The sequence below is a fragment of the Centruroides sculpturatus genome, unplaced genomic scaffold (genome assembly GCF_000671375.1).
Source record: "Centruroides sculpturatus isolate CEXI.00-Female unplaced genomic scaffold, Cexi_2.0 scaffold424, whole genome shotgun sequence".
Taxonomy (NCBI): Eukaryota; Metazoa; Arthropoda; class Arachnida; order Scorpiones; family Buthidae; genus Centruroides; species Centruroides sculpturatus.
The window spans coordinates 313,621-333,370 of record NW_019384695.1 but is presented as its reverse complement, the minus strand read 5'-3'; the positions used below and the strand labels follow the sequence as shown (position 1 = coordinate 333,370).

Genomic DNA, 19,750 nt, shown 5'->3' with positions numbered 1-19,750 from the left:
CATTATATTTCACAGCATCCTGAAGTGTCATTATGGTACTCCAGTTGAAAATCATTGCTGGATTATTTCTTTGCAAGCATGAAATACTGTTTTATAGACAATCTTGTGAATATCTTAATGAAGTAAGTTAAAATTGTTTTCTTTTCCTTTATATAAGTATAATATAAAAAAACTGTGACGCTTGTTATTAAAAAAACAATTCCTAACAAGTATGTTTTTTTGTAATACCAACTTAATGACTGTAAGAAAAATATTGGATACCAGATTTTTTTTGTTTTAGGCCTGATTCATTTACATATTAATGTTACATCATCATAAAGGATGCAATTTAAAAGTTTAACAATTTATTCAGTAATAATGAATATAATAGAAGTTTGAATAAATTAGCAAGTATTCTAAACATTTCTATGAAGTATATGTCAGTAAATGATAATTTGGCTAATTAATTAGCCAAATTCTAGCTCAAAAATTAATTTGGAATTATTATTTGATTATTACAATAATTCAGACTTTGTTTTATATTTGTATTTAAATGTAGAGGCATTGACTATATGGTAATAATATAGTTTATTAAATCTACATATTTTTGTATTGATAACTGAAATTAATATTTTAGAATGAAAATGTTTTTGTTGAAATTTCATTAAGGACTTAAGGATATTGATAAGGAAAAAGAATGACTAACACTAAATTAAGCAACAAACAAAATTTACTATTCATAACATCATTTATTGCTTGATACAAATCAAGAGTTTTACAATTCATAAATATTCATATTTACTGTAAATTTATCAAAACTGATATAGTTTGAAACAAGAATAAAATTCGGAATTTTTTTGAATTTCATATTCATAAGAAAGAGAAGTTTCAAACAAAATTAAATGGAAGACTTGGTACCAGTATTCAATTTAATTCCAATTTAAAACATTCCTTTAACTTCACATTCTTTTTTTTTAAGAGTCTGTTTCTAAAACTTAATCAAATATTACAAGGAGAGTAGAAGGATTACTATCATAAGACTATTAGTTATGAGAACTAACAAATCTTTTTTAGGAATTACTTATGTAAACATTTTTTGTACTACATAAAAAACCTGACACTAAAAAAGGCCATTTTGTCAGATGTTCATATTCATGGATATGGAGTCAAAATTTATCAATTGTCATAAGATCATTATTAATAATCTTCAAGAAATATACATTGGACAAGTTAGTAAGTTTTTAATAATACAAATTTCTTCCAAAATTCATTCTGATAAAATTATCTTAAAAAATTTATTTCCTAATTAAACTTGATGAAAGTATTGTTGAACCTAATTCTATAAAATTTTGCATAGTATACTATCATCAATTGTTTGTTTTCTATACTTTTTAAAGTGCTACTTACCTGATTAGGAGTGATGATAAATACTGTGAATTTGTAAGCTAATTCAGTATTAACATACATTGATAAAAACTGAGAAAGATATGTCATTTAACACACCTAAGCAGCTGGATTTTTAAAACTATGATAAATTCTAACATTTAATTTTCATCACATAAATAACAAGGAAAATAACTGTTGCATAATAATTTACAGAATGTGAATTTTTGATAAAAACCACATATTTTTTCAATATAAAATGTACAAAGATCTAATATTACAACTTGTCTTGGCCCCATTAAACAATGCAATTATTAAATTTGTTTACAATGAGGCATATAATTAAATTATAAAATCAACTTTACTTATATTTAAATATTGAAAAAGCACTTCCTTTATCTTTTTGATATATATATTTAAAAAAAAAAAAAAAAAAAAAACAGCAATCATCATCAAAACAAATTCAGATTTTTAATGTTAACAATGTTTATAATTTCATTTTCTTGATAAACATCTTCATAACTTAAACTTAACATTTCTTAATCAAAAAACTTTTAATTTTGGATCAAAGTTCTCAAATTATAACAACAGAAGGCACAATTATTACTTTTAAACTATTTTTTTGTACTTTGACAGCTCTCTGAATCTTCACTTTCGTTAACAGGAGGTAAATATTGATTAATAAAATTTATTGTATCTTTTAACTCCTATATATAAAAATTTACATAATTAGAAATTGTATTTCATTTATTATTATAATTTTATATAAAAATGGAGTAAAAAATTATATAATACTGTGAAAAATGGTTATAATTTAAACTATCCTCATTTAGATCTATCTGATCATTAAAAAGGAAGAAATTTAACAAAACATGCAAAACATGCTTTCTTGAACATGGGTGAAAATATTTAATTTTAAAAGTATAATCTTCAAAATAAAACTTTTATTAAGAAGGAAATGTCATGTTATTGAAAGAGATGCATCAAAATAAAATGTCAGATGAACAAGATGGCATGCAATAGGAAATGAGTTATTGATTACTGTATCTTTAGTGAGCTAATCTTACATCAGACTGTCAAATCACTTTAAATACAATGTTTAATTTGACAATGGCTTCCTGACGACAGCTTTGAAATCAAACAATACAAAACAGCTTGTTTAATAGCATTTTAAATTATTATGTTTAATAGTAATTTCTATGTTACAACAATTATTGAACACTATCAAGACTGATAATTGCAATATCATGTTATAAGACCCATACACTGATAAATTTTGAAATTCAGAAGCAGAGGGAAATCTAAATATTAATATTGCAAAAATATGACTATACAAAAAAGCCTTTTTTGTTTATTCATATTAATGCAATATTAATATTAAATCATAATTAATATTTTGCTATATTTGCCTAACACACAAATAACTGCTTGTTATTTATGGTTATTGTGACATTATCACAATGCCAGGCTGCAATTTTTAATCATATTTTTTTATTTAACTTAAAATATATACTCTCCATCTCAAATTAGTAGTGGCTTGCCCCTGTACATCATACTTTTCCTTTAACAATAGAGTCGTGTAATCATCTATCTAACACCTTTCCGGAGAAATTTTTTGAATTGAAATAATATGACTTCCAGTTAGCATTGGAAGTTTGTATACAGTTAATTAGGGCCTCCTGCCCTAAGGTATCCATATCTGCTCTCATCTTTCATCTATCCAACCCCATTTTCAAGATTAAGGAAAGACAGGCAGACAGAGAATTTATCAGGCTACAGTTTTTTCAAATTGTGGCCCAATAACAACAAAAGCATAAGCAACATGAATTCTACATTTCTACAATGAATATGAAACAAATTTATTTNCAGTATTTATTACACAAAATTTAAGTAAAGCTTAACATGCCGATCTTGCCCCGGTCTCCCCTATGCTAAGATAATATTGAGGATGTCGAAAAATGTACGGATATGTTTGAATAGTGCTGAGATATTTTAAATATGTTATTCTAATGTTAGAATGTTTAAAAGATTTTTAAAAATATATCTAAAACTTGCTCTGAAATCTTGATTATTAAGGTATCATAACAAACAAGAAAGAATTCATCTGCATCAAAAGATTTTTAAAAATATAAATAAAACTTGCTCTGAAATCTTGATTATTAAGGTATCATAACAAACAAGAAAGAATTCATCTGCATCTAAATATTAGTATTTGACTCACACTTGGTGCTTTTCACTTAACTACTATAATCAACTATCAATCACACAAATATTTTTTTTTACTATCAAAATGGTTTTCATTTATTCTACATCAAATGTTTAAAATTTTAACTGATCAATGTTAAATTTTATGAAAATAATAATAGCTATTATTTTTAAATAATCAAATCATATGTAACAAACACTTGTAAGATTCTTCAAAATGATAAATCACCTACTCCATAATTGGTTTGCAATTTGAAAAAATTGTAGATCTGTAAATTCCCATTGTCATTCGTCTGTCTTTCCTTAATCTCAAGAATGGAGTTAGATAGACAAAATTCAAGAGCAGATATGGAAACCTTAGGGACAGGAGACCCGGTTAACTATATACGAGCTTCTAGTGAAAACTGGAAGTCAAATTATTTCAATTCAAAAATTTTTCCCTGAAAGGTGTTAGATTGATGACTGGCACAACTCTATTAAAGGAAAAGTATGATGTACAGGGGCTAATTTGAGGTGGAAAGCATATATTTTAAGTTAAATAAATTAGAAATATGATTAAAAATTGCAGCCTGGCATTGTGATGATGTCACAATAAATAATTGCTTGTTCTGTTGTACAATTAAATTTAAGCTATTTTCTATTTAATTCTGTGATGAAATTACAGGATAAAGATGGTCTGTACATTAGTCTTTTTAAAAATATTTTATATACAATAAAACCTAAAAATAAGCTAAAATATTTAGTTTATATCATAAATTCTATTTATTTTAGTAATATTTAAATAAACTGAAATAATCTTCATGTGCAAACAACAAAATAAGAAATTTTCTAGCAAGCTATTCCTATTACTAATTAAATTTGATAAAGTTCAGAACATATCTACAAAAATACTTTTTATATTTAAATATTTAAAATTTAAGTTTTTATTACCTCTTCACAAAATGTATGCATCATACTGGGATATATTTTAAATTTTGTATTTGACATGAATTTCTTTATATATTCAGATGTCAATTGACCAAATTCAAATGGGACTATAGGATCAGAATCTCCATGGCACTGGATCATGGGTGTGTTCATATTACCAAGAGCATCCTGATAAGATAATATAAAATAAAAATTAATAAATTAAAATGTTACTATAAAATTTTCTATATTTTATGAAATTATTATTATTACTGAATTGGCACAAAGTTAAGAAAATTTTGTTATGTCTTAATATATTAATAATTTTTAATTAATTTTAGTCAATTAAAAATTAAAAATCAATATATTAAAACTGAAATTTGATTACCACATAGCAAAAAATATAGAACAGGATGATCTGTATTTTTTATTTTTATTAAGATTTTTGATTAGGTCTATTAACTAATAAAATCTTATATATTCTCCACAGGATAAAGAACAAAGCCATGTTACTTGCATATGTATCATTCTACCATAAACTCAGCTGATTCATACCAAACTATTTTTGTTTTTGTATAGCACACTAGCCTGGAGTATCCAAAGCTGTTATCTTTCACTTTCAACAATAAATAATGAAAGCAATAATTTAATTTGTAAGGATTTTATGTTGTTCTAATTGTATGATTTTGACACTCAGAAATTGTTGCTTTTTCCTTGCAAAGATGGCGACAGATGACACACCAGTCTGCCCTGCGGCTTTTTCAACAGCTTTTTCTATGCTTAGAATTGGATTAACTTCCCCAATGCAAGTTGTCTTGAGCAAATATGCTCAGGACAACTTGCTTTATTTGATTTCTAATAGTCTTACATTTACAATTCATGTTAGAATAACAACGAGAAGTATACACTGAAGGTAGTAGCATGTTTGCAATATCAGTTGCCATTTTCCAAAACATGTCTTGCTGCTTGCATTGTGAATGACAAGAATTGTTGACAGCTGTTGAATTGTATCAATGTACCATATACAATAATCTACAAAATAATGTTTATGACAAAAACTAGATGGAAAATGTAATGATAACTTGCATCATTGTTCACTGCTATATATTACTGCATATACATACCCTTTCTTGACAGCTATATACCAGTTTTGTTCTTTATCCTGTATGGAGTATAATATCTTTCATTCATGCACTTCATAAATTTCTATATACATCAATTTTAGGATTTAGTAGTTTCTATATTTGATTGGCAATGATTTATTTGTATCTCTTTTCAGTATCATATCATTCTATATATTTTTTTTTATAATGATCCATCCAATTGTTAATATATGTATACAAATGAAAAAATATACTTAATATTATTAGTAATTAAAAGAATTTGAATTTAATACAATAATCTTTGGCAAGATTTAATTAAGGTTGTTATAAGATTTCTTGAGATTTAGAATATTTATTGAGAATCTACATTATTTTTCTGTTCAACTTAAGTATCTTTGATAGAATATTATAAATTTTGATTTTTTTTAACCATCAATTTGATTTTCTGTATTTTTTTAACAAACTTTGAATTTATGTAAGGCAAGAATCATACTGGTTTTTGAAAAATATTTCATAAAATAAATTTTTACCAAATGATATTTATTTTTATTCCAATTACAAAACTAAATACAAATTAAATAGTAAATAAAATTTTATTACAAGATTTAATTATAATTTTATTACAAAATTAAAACTAGAAGCTTTAACTTATGACATTTTATATTTTTGATTATAAATTAGAATGTAAATTAAAGAAATTACATTGAATTAATTTGTTTTATATTTTTGATATTATTTTATTTATAATTTATTGTTCAACATAATGAAGTTTTGATGAACAACAAAGAATTTTGATTCATTAAATTGCACTGATAATAAATTATAAATAAAATAATATTTTTATGCATTTTCACATAGAAACTTTTTATGGAATAAAATCACAAATATATTAGCTATAGTTAGATCTTATCAGATTTTCCATTCAGATAATTAACATGTTTTTTTGTTGAGTTTACTTCACATTTTCTATATTTTAGATAATTTTTCTATTTTATGAAAATTTTAAGAATTATCTATAGAAAACTAGAAAAATAAACTAACTGAATGAATTTACAGTAAAGTGAAAAATAAAGCACTCAATATAACTGAGATGAGATTTATTGGTTAAATAAAAATAAATATTAATATGTACATAAGATGTAAAATTATTAGATTTTGTAACTAACATAAGTTTAGAATCTAGTTTATTGTATTTAAACATAATCTAAAAAATAGTACTAATAAATATGAAAATATTTTTATCCTAAATATAATCAAACTTTAGATATACACAATTCTTACATGAAAAAATTCTATAGTTTAGAAAATTTTGAAAATTAACAATTGTTAGAATCAAGTTTATGAATAACTGGCTAATATTTTTACGTGCATAAATGATAAGTGTCATTCTATGTAGTGTACTCATTATTGATACATTTGAAAATATCAGTATTAAGTGATTAGATAATATATACTTAAGATGATATATAGAATTATATGGATGTATAACAAGAAGATTGGTCTTTGTTAGAAAAGAACAAGCCTTTTCAATTAAATTGTATTTTTAAAACAACTACATGTGAGGATTATTTGTTTATGGACATAAATTATCATGTAAATATACCTATAACAGAAGGCTGACACTTGATCGTTTTTAACATTGTGAACCTTTTTTTTTACTTATTGTTTACCTTTGTTTTAAGAAATATATTCTTCAAAACCATGTTAACTGTTACTTCTGGGGTTGTATAAAAAGGATTAAGATAGACTCAAAAATTTGATTTTTTTTGTAAATAGTCTAAACTTCAATTATGAAGAAATATATCCTGAGTAATTACAGAAATTGTATTATTAATTCTACAGCTGAGATGTGGCCAAAATTATATTTTGATGTATATATTTTATATCTTTGTATAAGAGTAGACAAATAATAGACCTTTAGAGAATTTGCAGTAACTGTAGTTTGCAAACGTATAAAATTTGGAAATGTATTCTTTCACTGTATCAAATTTGAAACAAATAGAAAAAAGTATTTGACAAGATTTAAATCCTGAAAAGATATAATTATCATGTTTTTCAAGAAATGATTATTTTTGTGTATTTTATTTTGTGTTATTTTGTATTAAGCTATTTAATTAATTTGTTAAATTTTACTAATTTCAGATTTACATAATACGTATAAAAATGATTATTATTGTATTATTAACAAATTAATATAATTTGTTAAATTGTACTAACTTCAGTTTTTATGTAACCCCCTTGTAACAAACTAAGGTTCATACAATAAAGAATTGAATTGAATTGAATATGGATGTATAAGAAAAGATGATATACAAATATAAATTAATGTCAAAACTGAAATTATTATTAAAATCAATAAATTTATATTAAAGAGTAAAAACCTTGTAGTCTTTCTATGAACTTTTACTAATGTGTAAATCCATCAGCCAGTTTTTAAAAAATTTTTATATTAGTTAACAATAATATCATTTTTTGTCATAATAGTTACAGTTAAACAAAAAACATCTTTAAACTTTGTTGTTGGACTGTAAGGAACCAAGTCCGAGCATTATTTTTATTTACTTTTATTTTTGCTTTTTATTATATTTTTGTTTGGGGCTTATATTTTGTTAGGACGAAGGTTTCCTCACCATTCACCTTAGAAACTTAAAAATAGAAGAGAAACCAACTCACTGACGAGAGAAAAGCGCCATAGGAAAAACTTGCGCATCCTTGCGCTCCCAAGCGGAAAAAAGTAAGTCCGCACCGAGAAAAAGGGGGGGGAAAAGACCCCACAAGCACAACTTAAATTCGCTAAACCTTAAAAGAATAAAACATCCTGAAAATTGTAAAAAAGAATAATGTAAAAGGTTAGTGAGTGTTGTTGGAAAATAGGCTGCCAGACAAATAGATTGTTAGCAAATAAGTATGTAAATGAGGGGAGTGATCACATTCAGAATTGTGACGTCACCTCACAGTATAAAGACTGAACGTCAAGTGAAGACGGACAAGGTGAACTCCAGTTAGCAACAAGCTTGGTGAGCTTCGTAGCAGTGAACGAAAGAGGTGTCCGATAGGATCAATAGTTTCAAGGCAATTTTGAAGTTATTCGATTGGTGGATCGACGAATAGAAAAAGTCTTGAGAGTTGAGGAAATAGGTTCCTAGTATATTGAGGTGACGATTAGGATCTTTAATTCATAAGAATTATTGTATATAAGTTAAGTCTTTGAATTTTGTTGAATTCCAAAGGGGAATAGATTTAAGTTAGAAACTAGTTTGATTTGTTTTGTCGGGTTGCTTCTTATTGATTTTCATTGAATAAATTGTTATTTGATTTTTACTAAATTTTGTAAATAGTTTATTACTAGAAATGAATTAAATATTTGATTTGTTATTGACAAACTTTGTCATTATTTAATTTCGGTGCATGCTAAAAGTCTAGGCCTGGCACACTAACGCGAATCTGCATAAAGTACCCGTTAGGGAACGGCTATTTCCGGCACACAGTCGTGTCAATAATCGTTGGAAAAGTTGGAAAAATAAAATAGTACTTTACAGGACTAAGGTTTTGGATTTGAGGATGTTTTATGTTTATTTATTGTATGATTATACAGAAGATTTAACTTTGTAATAGTTAGTTTTATATAAATATAGTATACAGTCAACTCACATTAATACAAATTGCTAGGGGAATAGTAATTAGTTTGCTTTATCAAAAATTGTATTAATAAGTTTCAGGATCAAGATCATATAATTTACAGAGTTAATGATTAATAGGCAATCAAAATCTCTAAATTATAATATTTTAAAGTAATTAATTAAATTTAAAGTTAAATAAAATTAAATTTATTTACAAAACAAATTAATGTTCTAAATGATTTTCAAATCAATTTAGAGAAGACAGCATTCACTGTTTAACTGTGGAGCAGTATAACAGAGCAAAACAAAGCTAACAGAAATCTGTAATTTTTTTTCTGTTGAAGATTGGAAAATATTTTTTGGTGCCAAAAGAGTAAAAAAAAATTTTTTTTACACAAAATAGCCAAACCTGGAATCACTGTGTTCACTGCCCAATATGCAAACTAGCATGTGTCTGCATAGAACAATAGCCATTCAAAGAGACAGACATCTTTTAACTTCTATTTTCTGAGAACAGTAAATGGTATGCTGAAACAAGATGTTTGAATTGCTCTACAATTGGGGTCAAACTGGTCTTTGCTTACTAGGAGAAGAAAATCTATTTACTCAAACAAAACATTTATAACACAGTACCATTTTGCTTTGAGAACTTTTTGATGTGGATAATAAAATCATTATTGAAAGTATGGTTATTTCTCGGGGGTTGCAAAGATAATTTACAGTTTTGTTTAATGAATTCTGGTAAAACTTTTGTTTGCTTTATCGCATGAAAATTAATGTTATGACAATGGCATTTTGCCAGGGCAACAGCAAAATTCATTTTAATGCAAGAATTCACTTTATTGGTGTCCATTTTAAGGTGTCAACTGTACTTGATAAGAAATTAAACTGAATGGTAATAGTATATTGGTATCTTTCAATTTTTATGGTCTTTGAGTGATCAAATGAAAATGTTTGTTTGTTAGTTTGTTTAGTCATGGCAATGCAACACTTGGGTGATCTGCCTAGGGGGGATGCCTTCCAGGTGGTCTTTTTAAGAGAAATTGACCCCTATTTAGGTGTTACAGATGTGGAGAAAACCTGGAAAACTCTACATGGCCAGCCCGTCCGAGCGAGGCGCGAACCCACAACCAAACTCCCAGTGTTCAGGGAATGAAGACCGCTTGGCCACTGGTGGGCCCAAATGAAAATGACTCATAAAAAGTAATGTGATGAGTTTGGCAAGTTCCTTGACTCAATGTGTAATGTTAGTCCATTATTATTGTTTAAGTTAAGTTTTATAATAAATGAAAATAACTTACATTTCAAAACACAATTTTTATACTAGAAAGGTACAGAAAATAAGGGAGAAAAGATGCCTAAAATTAAAGAGTGGTTTATGTGAAAATATTCTGAATTGTCTGTCTATAAATATTTATGTTTACAGAGTTCAGTAAATGTCAATTTACAAATTTACAGTGTGTGTGTGTGTGTGTGTGTGTAAAAGAAAGAAAACAAAGATTTATCATAATCAAAAAGTTATCCGAGGAAAGAATTCAACATTTGTGTATATTTAAAGGAGAATCCAACAAAAGCACCAAAATCTTTAAAGCATTCATCTCAAGTGACTTGATTATCTATACCTGAGGAAAATTATTAATCTTACCTGAGGAAAATTTGTATGCAAAGGTAGCCAACAACTAAATGCAATAATTCCAGCAAGTGTTTTCTTATACCTTAAAGCTGAATACAGAGCAAGAGCACCACCTTGCGAAAATCCACCAATTATGATTCTATTGGAGGGAATGCCTTTACTTTCTTCGTATTCAATCATTTGATGAACTAATAAAATCAATTTAAATATTAATAATTAAGAATAACATAAAAATTTTGAACTTTTTAAACTATCAAATACTTTTTTCAGTTGCACTTCTTATGCCTTCTTCATCTTCAGGCCCTTGTAAACTAATACTTTTTAAATCAAACCAAGCAGGCATTGAAAAACCTGCATTTATTGTCACTGGAATTGTTGGCCTAAATATATTTAAGTTTTTTTTTTACATTATTTAAGAAATTAAAATAGATTAAATATAAAATTAACTATAATTATTTACATTGTTTTACCTTTACAAATAAAAAATTATTAATACAATGAAACATAGAAATCACAAAATAATAATACTTACGCTGTAGGAAAAACATATTTTATGTGAGATGCACGAAATGGTGAAAATATTGACGACCAGCCATGCCTATTAATTAAATTACATTACAACACCATATATATAAAATTTTTCTTCTTTAAAATGTTGATATTATTTAAATTAAATCAACTTACCCAGTATCTCCAAGACCATGAAGAAATATAATCTGAAAGAAATTCAATTACTTTTATTTTTCACACATCTTTGATAAGCATTAAATATGTTTATGTCCAATATTTTAAAATATTTGACACAAAAATTAAAATTGATGGCAATGTTAGTACACTCTAAGAAATTTAAAAATTTAAGCTTCTAATTATTCAGATTACAGTCCAAATTAGTTTGATAGGATAAGGCAATGCAGCACTCGAGTAATCTGCCAAAGAGGAAGTGGCTCCTGAAGGCCTTTCTGTAAAAAGTTGGCCCTGTTTAGGTTTTAAACACACAGCTGCAGATAGAGACATTGGGAAATTTCCAGAGACACTAGTAGAACTGGTTCCTTCATATTCATAGAGGCTGGCACCTGTCCATATATTTCCTGCACTGATTGAACAAGTCCAATTCATCCATGTAGACACATGAAGAAAACCCAGAAAAATCCATGAAGCCAGTACATTGGTTGGATGCAACCAACCACCAATTTTCAGTGGTTTTATCCAATCAGCCAATATTGTGCACTTCTATTATTAATTCTTTACTCTAAAATCAGAAAAATCTTCATATTTATACTTTTAATTCTGAAGTTAATTCTTGTTTAACTGAATTACTGTTTCATTAAGACAGAAATTTGGTATATTTGATTAACAGTATAATATCTATATATTTATTTTTAAAACTGATTCTTTTCATGATTTTAAAAAATTATAAAAGTAACAGAATAGAAATGCTGTTCCATCTCATTTTTCTGTGTAAGAATTAAAGATTAATTTGATCAAGATATAAAATATTTCTCAACCAATTATGTAAAACATTTAACAACTTCAATCTGTTATCTTTAATAATTTTATATTTGTTAAGAATATACCAAATTATCCAATTTTATATGTTACTAATTTTAATTTAAAAATTTTGTTTGATATTTTTAATATTTGAGTCAAAACTTTTTAGCTTAAATTCTACATTATATAACCTTGAGAATAACAGGATATTTTTCATAACAGTTATGTTGCAATCTACACAGCATCAAAACATACCAACTTAAAACTGAATTATTATTTATAATGTATTTTTGAATTTTTGATTTTGAAAACATTTATATATATATATATAAAAATTAGTCATTAATATAGGCCTATATATAGACCTATATTAATGATTTCTGGTCAAAATCTTTAACAATTTCCAACATTTGAATCTGCAAAATCTAAGAATTTTCATTATATTTAATCTGTAGTAAATGTCAATTATTTTTAAGTATCCATCAAACATTTATTCAACACAATTCTTTATTAAAAATGAAATATGACTATTGGTGGATGATAACACTTACTGTAAAACAAAAATCTTGAAAAGTGCTCAAGGATCTTGAAAATTTTATTAAAGTTTAGAATCTAATGTTCTCAAATGAAAATATTGGTAAGATCATCATAAAAGTTCCGTAAGCAATTTTCAAGATATACAAAATTTTCTGTACATTTTTCAAGTAAGATGCATTATGATTTTCTTTAGAATTGTCTCAAAACTTACAATTAGAAAAGTTTCCAAATTAAATATTTATCTTTATTAAAACGCATTTGCTGTTTGTTTACCATCCTATTAAATATGCAGCACTTCATACCACTTATACTTGCTCCAGCATGTAAAATTTAATGAAAGCACAAATGTTTTCAGCCACTTTAAGGAGCCTTCATCAGGCAAGAGATCCATTTTGTACAATGAACAAGATACAAAATAAGTAAATATAAGTGGTTTGAAATGTTTTTAATCAACTGTTCCAGCTTTTCAGTGTGTTTAAATATACAACAAATATATGGTCATATGGTATTCAATATTTATGTAATAATAAAGTAAAATTTAAGAATAAATAATAGAAAATATTACTTATTGAAAGTATTTCATTAAGATTTTTTGGGTTATCAAAGCCATAATTTAACAAAAAAATATGTCAGCTATTAAGAGATTAAAATTTATTTATTTTCAGAGAACAATTTTCTCTTACATCATAAAAAAAGTTAATCTTTTCTTATCTCTATCTAGAAAATCTAAACAATGGGGATTTCTAAAATATATATAATCTTAATTCATATCGTGCACTTATCACGTAATTTGATAAAAGAATTAAGGATACTGAAATATTTAATCTACACAAAAACCAAGCATTGTAGTTAACAATAAAAATCCATAGTTGTATAGCAAAATATGAATAAAATCATAAGTAATAATGCAAACATTTTCAGATATTAAAAGAATTAATTTAAGAACTTAAGACATTCAGAAAAAACAAACATGCATAAATTTTAGTGTTCTTGGTAGAATGAATTTGTAAATTAGAACAGACATTGTCTGCTTTCAACTGACATTAAATATACAGTTATTTTCTAAATTATCACAATGACTGGAGTTAAACCAAAAGACAGTTGACAAAAAAGTAGAGAATATTTTGTGAGCTTTGTCTAGATTTGGAAAAAAAATAATCAGACATCATTAGATATTTTGTAACTGCTGATTTCAAACAATGTGAGTTTACAAGATCCTGAATCAACTAGAAAATGGTTAGTAGTAGAAAGCCATGTTTGGGTCAACCAAATGAAGTTTGGATAACAAAGACAAGCACAGCCTGAAGCAAACCCTCAATACCAAAGTTGGTCTCATGTCAGTTTAAACTCAATGGCCTGGGATATCAAGCAAAACTGAGAAGGATAGTGTTTGACATGGGATATGTGGTAAAAAGGTAAAAGTCTAACAGAAACAAACCTAGGTCAAGAATGGTGGTAACAGCAGTGATTATCCACATTTTTCAAAGGCACTAACATATACCTTTCAGATTTGATGTAACAACGGACAATGAAAGTTACTATCCATAAGAGAGAAATACCCAATAACAAGAAAAGATTGCATCACAAGGCAAAATTTGGACAAATGTTATTGGCCTGGCTTACAGTCAAGACTATCAGAGCCATTTTTTCATAGAATCAAAAGGAGCCATAGACCAGGACACTTATGTAACTGAGTGTATTAAGAACATATTGATCTCTTATAACCCAAAAAGCACCCAAACAAATAGATTTTTTGACTTGATCTGGCCACTGTTCCTATGTACAGTAGTATATCAGACTCAAGCTAAACTGATTAAATTGGGCATCAATTTTGTGCCCAAAGAAATTAACCCTCCAAACATACCATAATTCTGAACTTATCACAAAGGACTGGTTTATGCTAATGAATAGCATGCAAAACTCAAGATAGGGACTTGTTAACAGATGGAAAAAGTTTGCAAAAGTTATAAATGGTTCTTTTCCAAATCTCATGTCTAAGTTCATTTTAGGTCTACCATACTAGTACACAAGGAGTCCTCAATACTATTAGTATTATAAATCTGTTACCAGTACATCATGCTATTTGCACAAGTAGCTTTTGCATTAAGTTTTGAATAAATTATACTTCATAGTGAATGTGCATTTTTCCCAAATATCTTAATTGATACAACTATTATATATAATGCTGCTACATGTACTGTGATTATATTTTGTTAAAATTTGTCACTAGAAATTTTAAACATTTATAAATTCAAATCATCATCTAACAATTATAATTTTTTGGCGAGTTTACTGATATATGTTTCCATTATAAAATATTTTTTTAAATTAATTTTATTGACATCTATTTTCAATAAACAAATATTATCTCTTAATTATTAGTTATCAATTCCATATTTTATCAACAAAATGGAAAAACAACAGTAAATAAGTTATCAATCAGCTGGGATTAAATGTTTTTCAAGATCCAAATATATCATCAGATTGAACATTCATTTTTAAAAATAAATGTGAAATGGATTCTAATAAAGAATGCTTTTTTCTTTTTTAAAATTTTAAATCAAAAAATGTATAAAATCTAATTATATATATATATATAAAATTTTCATTGAATTAACTGTAAAGGTATCCTCTTTCATTGTCCCTTTGTACACAATTAGGAAATAACAATTTCACACCAGAGATGACCTTTATTTGGAAGCTACTTCTCCACTTTAACATGAAAAATGTTGATATTTATAAAAATTATACATTTAAAAATAAATTAAATGAAACAGAAGCTTGCCAGTATATGAAATTTCAAGCACCAAAAGTATGTGAAAAAATTTATATATTTTCAAAAATCGTACTCCTAGAACCTATTTCCAGTGTGATGAAAAAAAAAAAACAAAAGAAAAAATTCACCACAAACTTTTTCGAACTTATGCGAGTTCTTCCTCAGGTGAAAAGGGAGTTTCTGATGGGACAGAGCAATCGGTTAAGGGTGTATGTGAAAAAATGCTTTACACCGAGATTGCCAGGAAGTGCTGAATTCAGATCACACACAGAAGATGTCCCACCATATTTCACATCTTCTGCAATGGGAAAGACCTCCCAACCAGAACAGACTACTGGGTGTGTACAGTATCCCCATTAGAGACAACAGATTTGATAGGGAACTCTTTTACATCAGATTGACCAAACGCTCTTTGGAGATCAGACTGCAGGAGCACATAGTAAAAAACATAAATTTAATCTGTTATCACAGATTAAAATAAAACCAGAAATCTTAAAACTAAATAATACTACCAAAAATTAATTTGTTTAAGGCATTTATTAAAAGCATACTTTTATGCTTTAATTAATTAATACTTTACAAAATCAAATCATCTCATTTTTTCCTATAAAATATTTTCAAGTTTGCATTTACTTAATATTGTGAATGTGAAATTTACTGATTTCATAAATTTTTAGTAGAATCGACATACAGTATGATAAGTTTTGGAGATGTATCCAGTGTTACAAGGTGAATTACAAATATTTTCAGAAATTTGATATTGAAAGAGAATTATTATTATTATTATTATGAATAATGGTATTTGCTAAATTACACAAAACAAATATTGAAAATTTGATGTCAGATTGAAAAAAAAACTAAGTAGTTAGAAAAATTTTATTATAAATCTTTAACTGCTACTGAAACAAAATTTTTTATAAAAATTTAATAATAATTACATATATTATTATTATTTCAAAATTCTTCTCACAACAAAAGAATAATTGAATACAATAAGCTCAGCTTATAATCATTTTGAAACCTGTATAAATTGATGACAATAATTGACTGATAACATTAAGTAGAATAAGTATATAGAGATATAATTGGTAGAAATTCTGATTTTCTTGACTGACATCAAAAAGACATGTTAAAGTAATTATAAAATATATAACTTAAAGATTTATTATTATTGATATATAATTCATCTGGTATTGTTTTTCTGCTACCAACTTCAATAACTACTACTATAATGCCAGAAATCTGAACTATTTATTGCATTGGAACAAATAATGATTAGCATAATTAATGTTTAACAGTTAACACATTGATTTAGATTGATAACATGCAATCATTATTAGTTATTGTTATCACACACATTGGGGCTGATAGCATAAAAAGAGGTTAAAAATTTATTTAGCATATTGGTCAATAATTATCACATAGGTAAAATAAATCAGTTAAGCAGAGGAAGAATTGTTATATAACATGCTAAATCTTATAATTTTTTAGTTTTTGAAAAGTATTGGTTTTTTTTTTATGAGTATAAATTTAATTTATTTTAATCAAATAGACTTAGAATAGTATGAAGAAATCAAATCTAAATGAAGTAAATTTTATAGATTTAAAAAAAATATATTTTATCAAGATACTGACCTGAAAATTAATAATTTATTTAAAAAAACTTTAGGCTGTTGTATATATTTTATGAACATAATAATCAGAAACAAAATTCATATAATTTAAAAAATATTCTCAAATTTTTTGAGAGCATTTTTAAAATGTTTTAAATTTTTTTGAATCTTTTAAAAATTTTTCGTTTCATATTTCATTTTAATATTTCAGTTTCTTTTTGTTTGTTACATATTCTCTGACAAATTTTATAAGTACAAAATGACATAAAATGCAATTATTTATTACAGAAAATACTAAATGATGAAATATAAGAAATTACTAAATTTATGCAGAAAAATATGCTTTAACAAATGCAATAAACAAAAGTTATATGATTTAATTATAGAAGCAGTTGTTATATGAAATATATAAATAATTATATGAAATGAAAATTTTGAATATTGCAAGATCAATTGGGTTTTAAATTATACATTAAGACTGAGTACTATAAAGTACATTATTACATAAGTGAGGATATATTAACAAATAAATGATTAGAAACAATTTTTTTACAAGCAATAAAATTTTCAACATATAACTGTCAGCATTACATTGTAAATATTTTTAATAATATTAGACTGTACAAATTGTATATTCATCAATAGAATTCATCACAAGTCATTTTCTTCCCATTATTTTCATATTATTCACATTATACAAAAAATAAGTTTTTACTCTGCAAATATGATCATCTGATGAATTTAAAACTGAAGTTTTAAAACTGTGAAATGCATTATACACTCAAAAATTCTGTGTTTTGGAAATGTCTATCATGTACTGTACATCTTAATTGTAAATAAAGAGAGAAAACAGTGTATTGCTTAAAAATAAACAACAGAATACTATATACTATATTATTAAGAAGTTCTATAATATGTAAAAATTTTAGAACTTGTTTCCAAATTTGAACATGACTGATTAAAACAGTCAATCTGTTGATTTAAAAGATTTATTTTCAATAAAATATAAAGGACAAGACCCACATAAATTAATCATTACTTAAGCATCCAATTTCAAACTTTTATTTTTTCAGATTTGGAACAGATCAAAGTTCCAATATTTTTCATTTTTTTTTTAACAGCTCAATAGCTAAATTTGAAGACAGTCTGTCCAAAAAAGGAACCACCATTTATTCACTTTGCGTTCCAGAATACGAACTTTCGACGACCAACCTTTCTTTGTAGGCTACTTGGCCGTCAAATTTAAAATGTCCTTTAAAAAAAAAACACCGTTCCAATTTTTAAATTTGTATTTTTAATTGGATATTTTTCTGTTTTTTAAAGGACATTTTTATTTCGACGGCCAAGTAGCCTACAAAGAAAGGTCGGTCGTCAAAAGTCTGTTAAAAAATTAAAAAATATATATATATATATATATAAATAGTAAACATATTCTCATTTATAATAATTTTTACTGTTATCATTGTATTTATAAGTAACAAATTAATTATATATAACTTATAAACAAATTTCCATTTAATGTAACTGTAAATGTGTAATTTTCATACAATTACATTAAATGGTAACTGTATGAAGTCACAATAAAGTACTCAATGTCACATTCAAACTGTCTTTAAGTGCAAATAATGAGATATTAACTCAGTTCTGGGTAGAAACTACATTTAATTTGTACATGAATGTGACATTGAGAAGATAAATGTGACTTCTATACATTTACATTTAGGATATGAAAATACACTAACTGCAAATTTGTATGTTTAAATTCACTAATTCATTACAAAAGAGACTTACAGTAGCTGTTTGTTTGGCAGTATTTGATAAAATAACTGGTGGAGGCATGGTTCTCGAGCTACTTGTTCCCATTACTTTATTCACCGTGTTATTTCGGTACCCTGGCTTCGGGCACGTGCTTTATTTATATTTGTTTTATTTACGCTATTTTAATTTTAAGGGAACACTTAAACATCGTCTATCTACAACAACCGTCAACTTTCATCCACCTTAAGCCTTTCATAATACGTGCGTGTATGTGTCTGTATAAATATATATATATACAGTATATAATATATGATAATCGAAAAACCTGATTTGGCAACTGATTAAACGGAAATAAAAATTTTTTTTTAAGTAAAATTTATTATGTTTTTATTTATTAATATTATTCTCAATTTTAGGGTTTTATTAAATAATTTTTATTCTAATTTTAAATGGAAATGAGTTTTGCGAAGTTTTAAAGTGTATTAATATGATAAATTACTTTTAGGATTTTTTTTTAATTTTAATTTAAAATGTCGGTCGTTCGTGATCCTGAAATTATCTTCCTTTTTGCGACTTTGCGTGCTTACTAATGATTCTTATGGCACGGAACGGACAAAATGGAAGCGTAGTTAATTAACTAGCAGCGCCACTCTGGAGACCTGGGATTTTGACCTGACTGATCGAAAAATCCCAGGGGCTGAAATATTGGATCCTATCCCTTACCACTTGGCTGCTCCATTGTGGGCTTG

General features: G+C 26.1%; 1 protein-coding gene across 1 annotated transcript; it reads right to left on the bottom strand.

Moving 5' to 3' along the window:
- Window positions 1-1,813: 1,813 nt before the first annotated feature.
- Window positions 1,814-19,333, bottom strand: LOC111627424 (acyl-protein thioesterase 1-like). Its single transcript, XM_023370989.1, has 7 exons — window positions 19,035-19,333; window positions 11,514-11,545; window positions 11,362-11,427; window positions 11,091-11,209; window positions 10,842-11,017; window positions 4,498-4,662; window positions 1,814-2,069 (listed from the first exon to the last, which is right to left on the bottom strand). The coding sequence occupies exons 1-7, from the start codon at window positions 19,104-19,106 to the stop codon at window positions 1,977-1,979; spliced, it is 723 nt and encodes a 240-aa protein (XP_023226757.1). The 5' UTR covers window positions 19,107-19,333; the 3' UTR covers window positions 1,814-1,976.
- Window positions 19,334-19,750: the final 417 nt, after the last annotated feature.

Bases quoted from the DNA above. Each gene is read 5' to 3' on its own strand.
- LOC111627424 (XM_023370989.1), bottom strand. From the start codon at position 19,106: ATGGGAACAAGTAGCTCGAGAACCATGCCTCCACCAGTTATTTTATCA. The intron at 11,546-19,034 runs GTAAGTCTCTTT...AATTTCTTTCAG, and splicing joins CTGCCAAACAAACAGCTACT to ATTATATTTCTTCATGGTCT. The intron at 11,018-11,090 runs GTATTTGATAGT...TGATTTTATTAG, and splicing joins AAGAAGTGCAACTGAAAAAA to TTCATCAAATGATTGAATAC.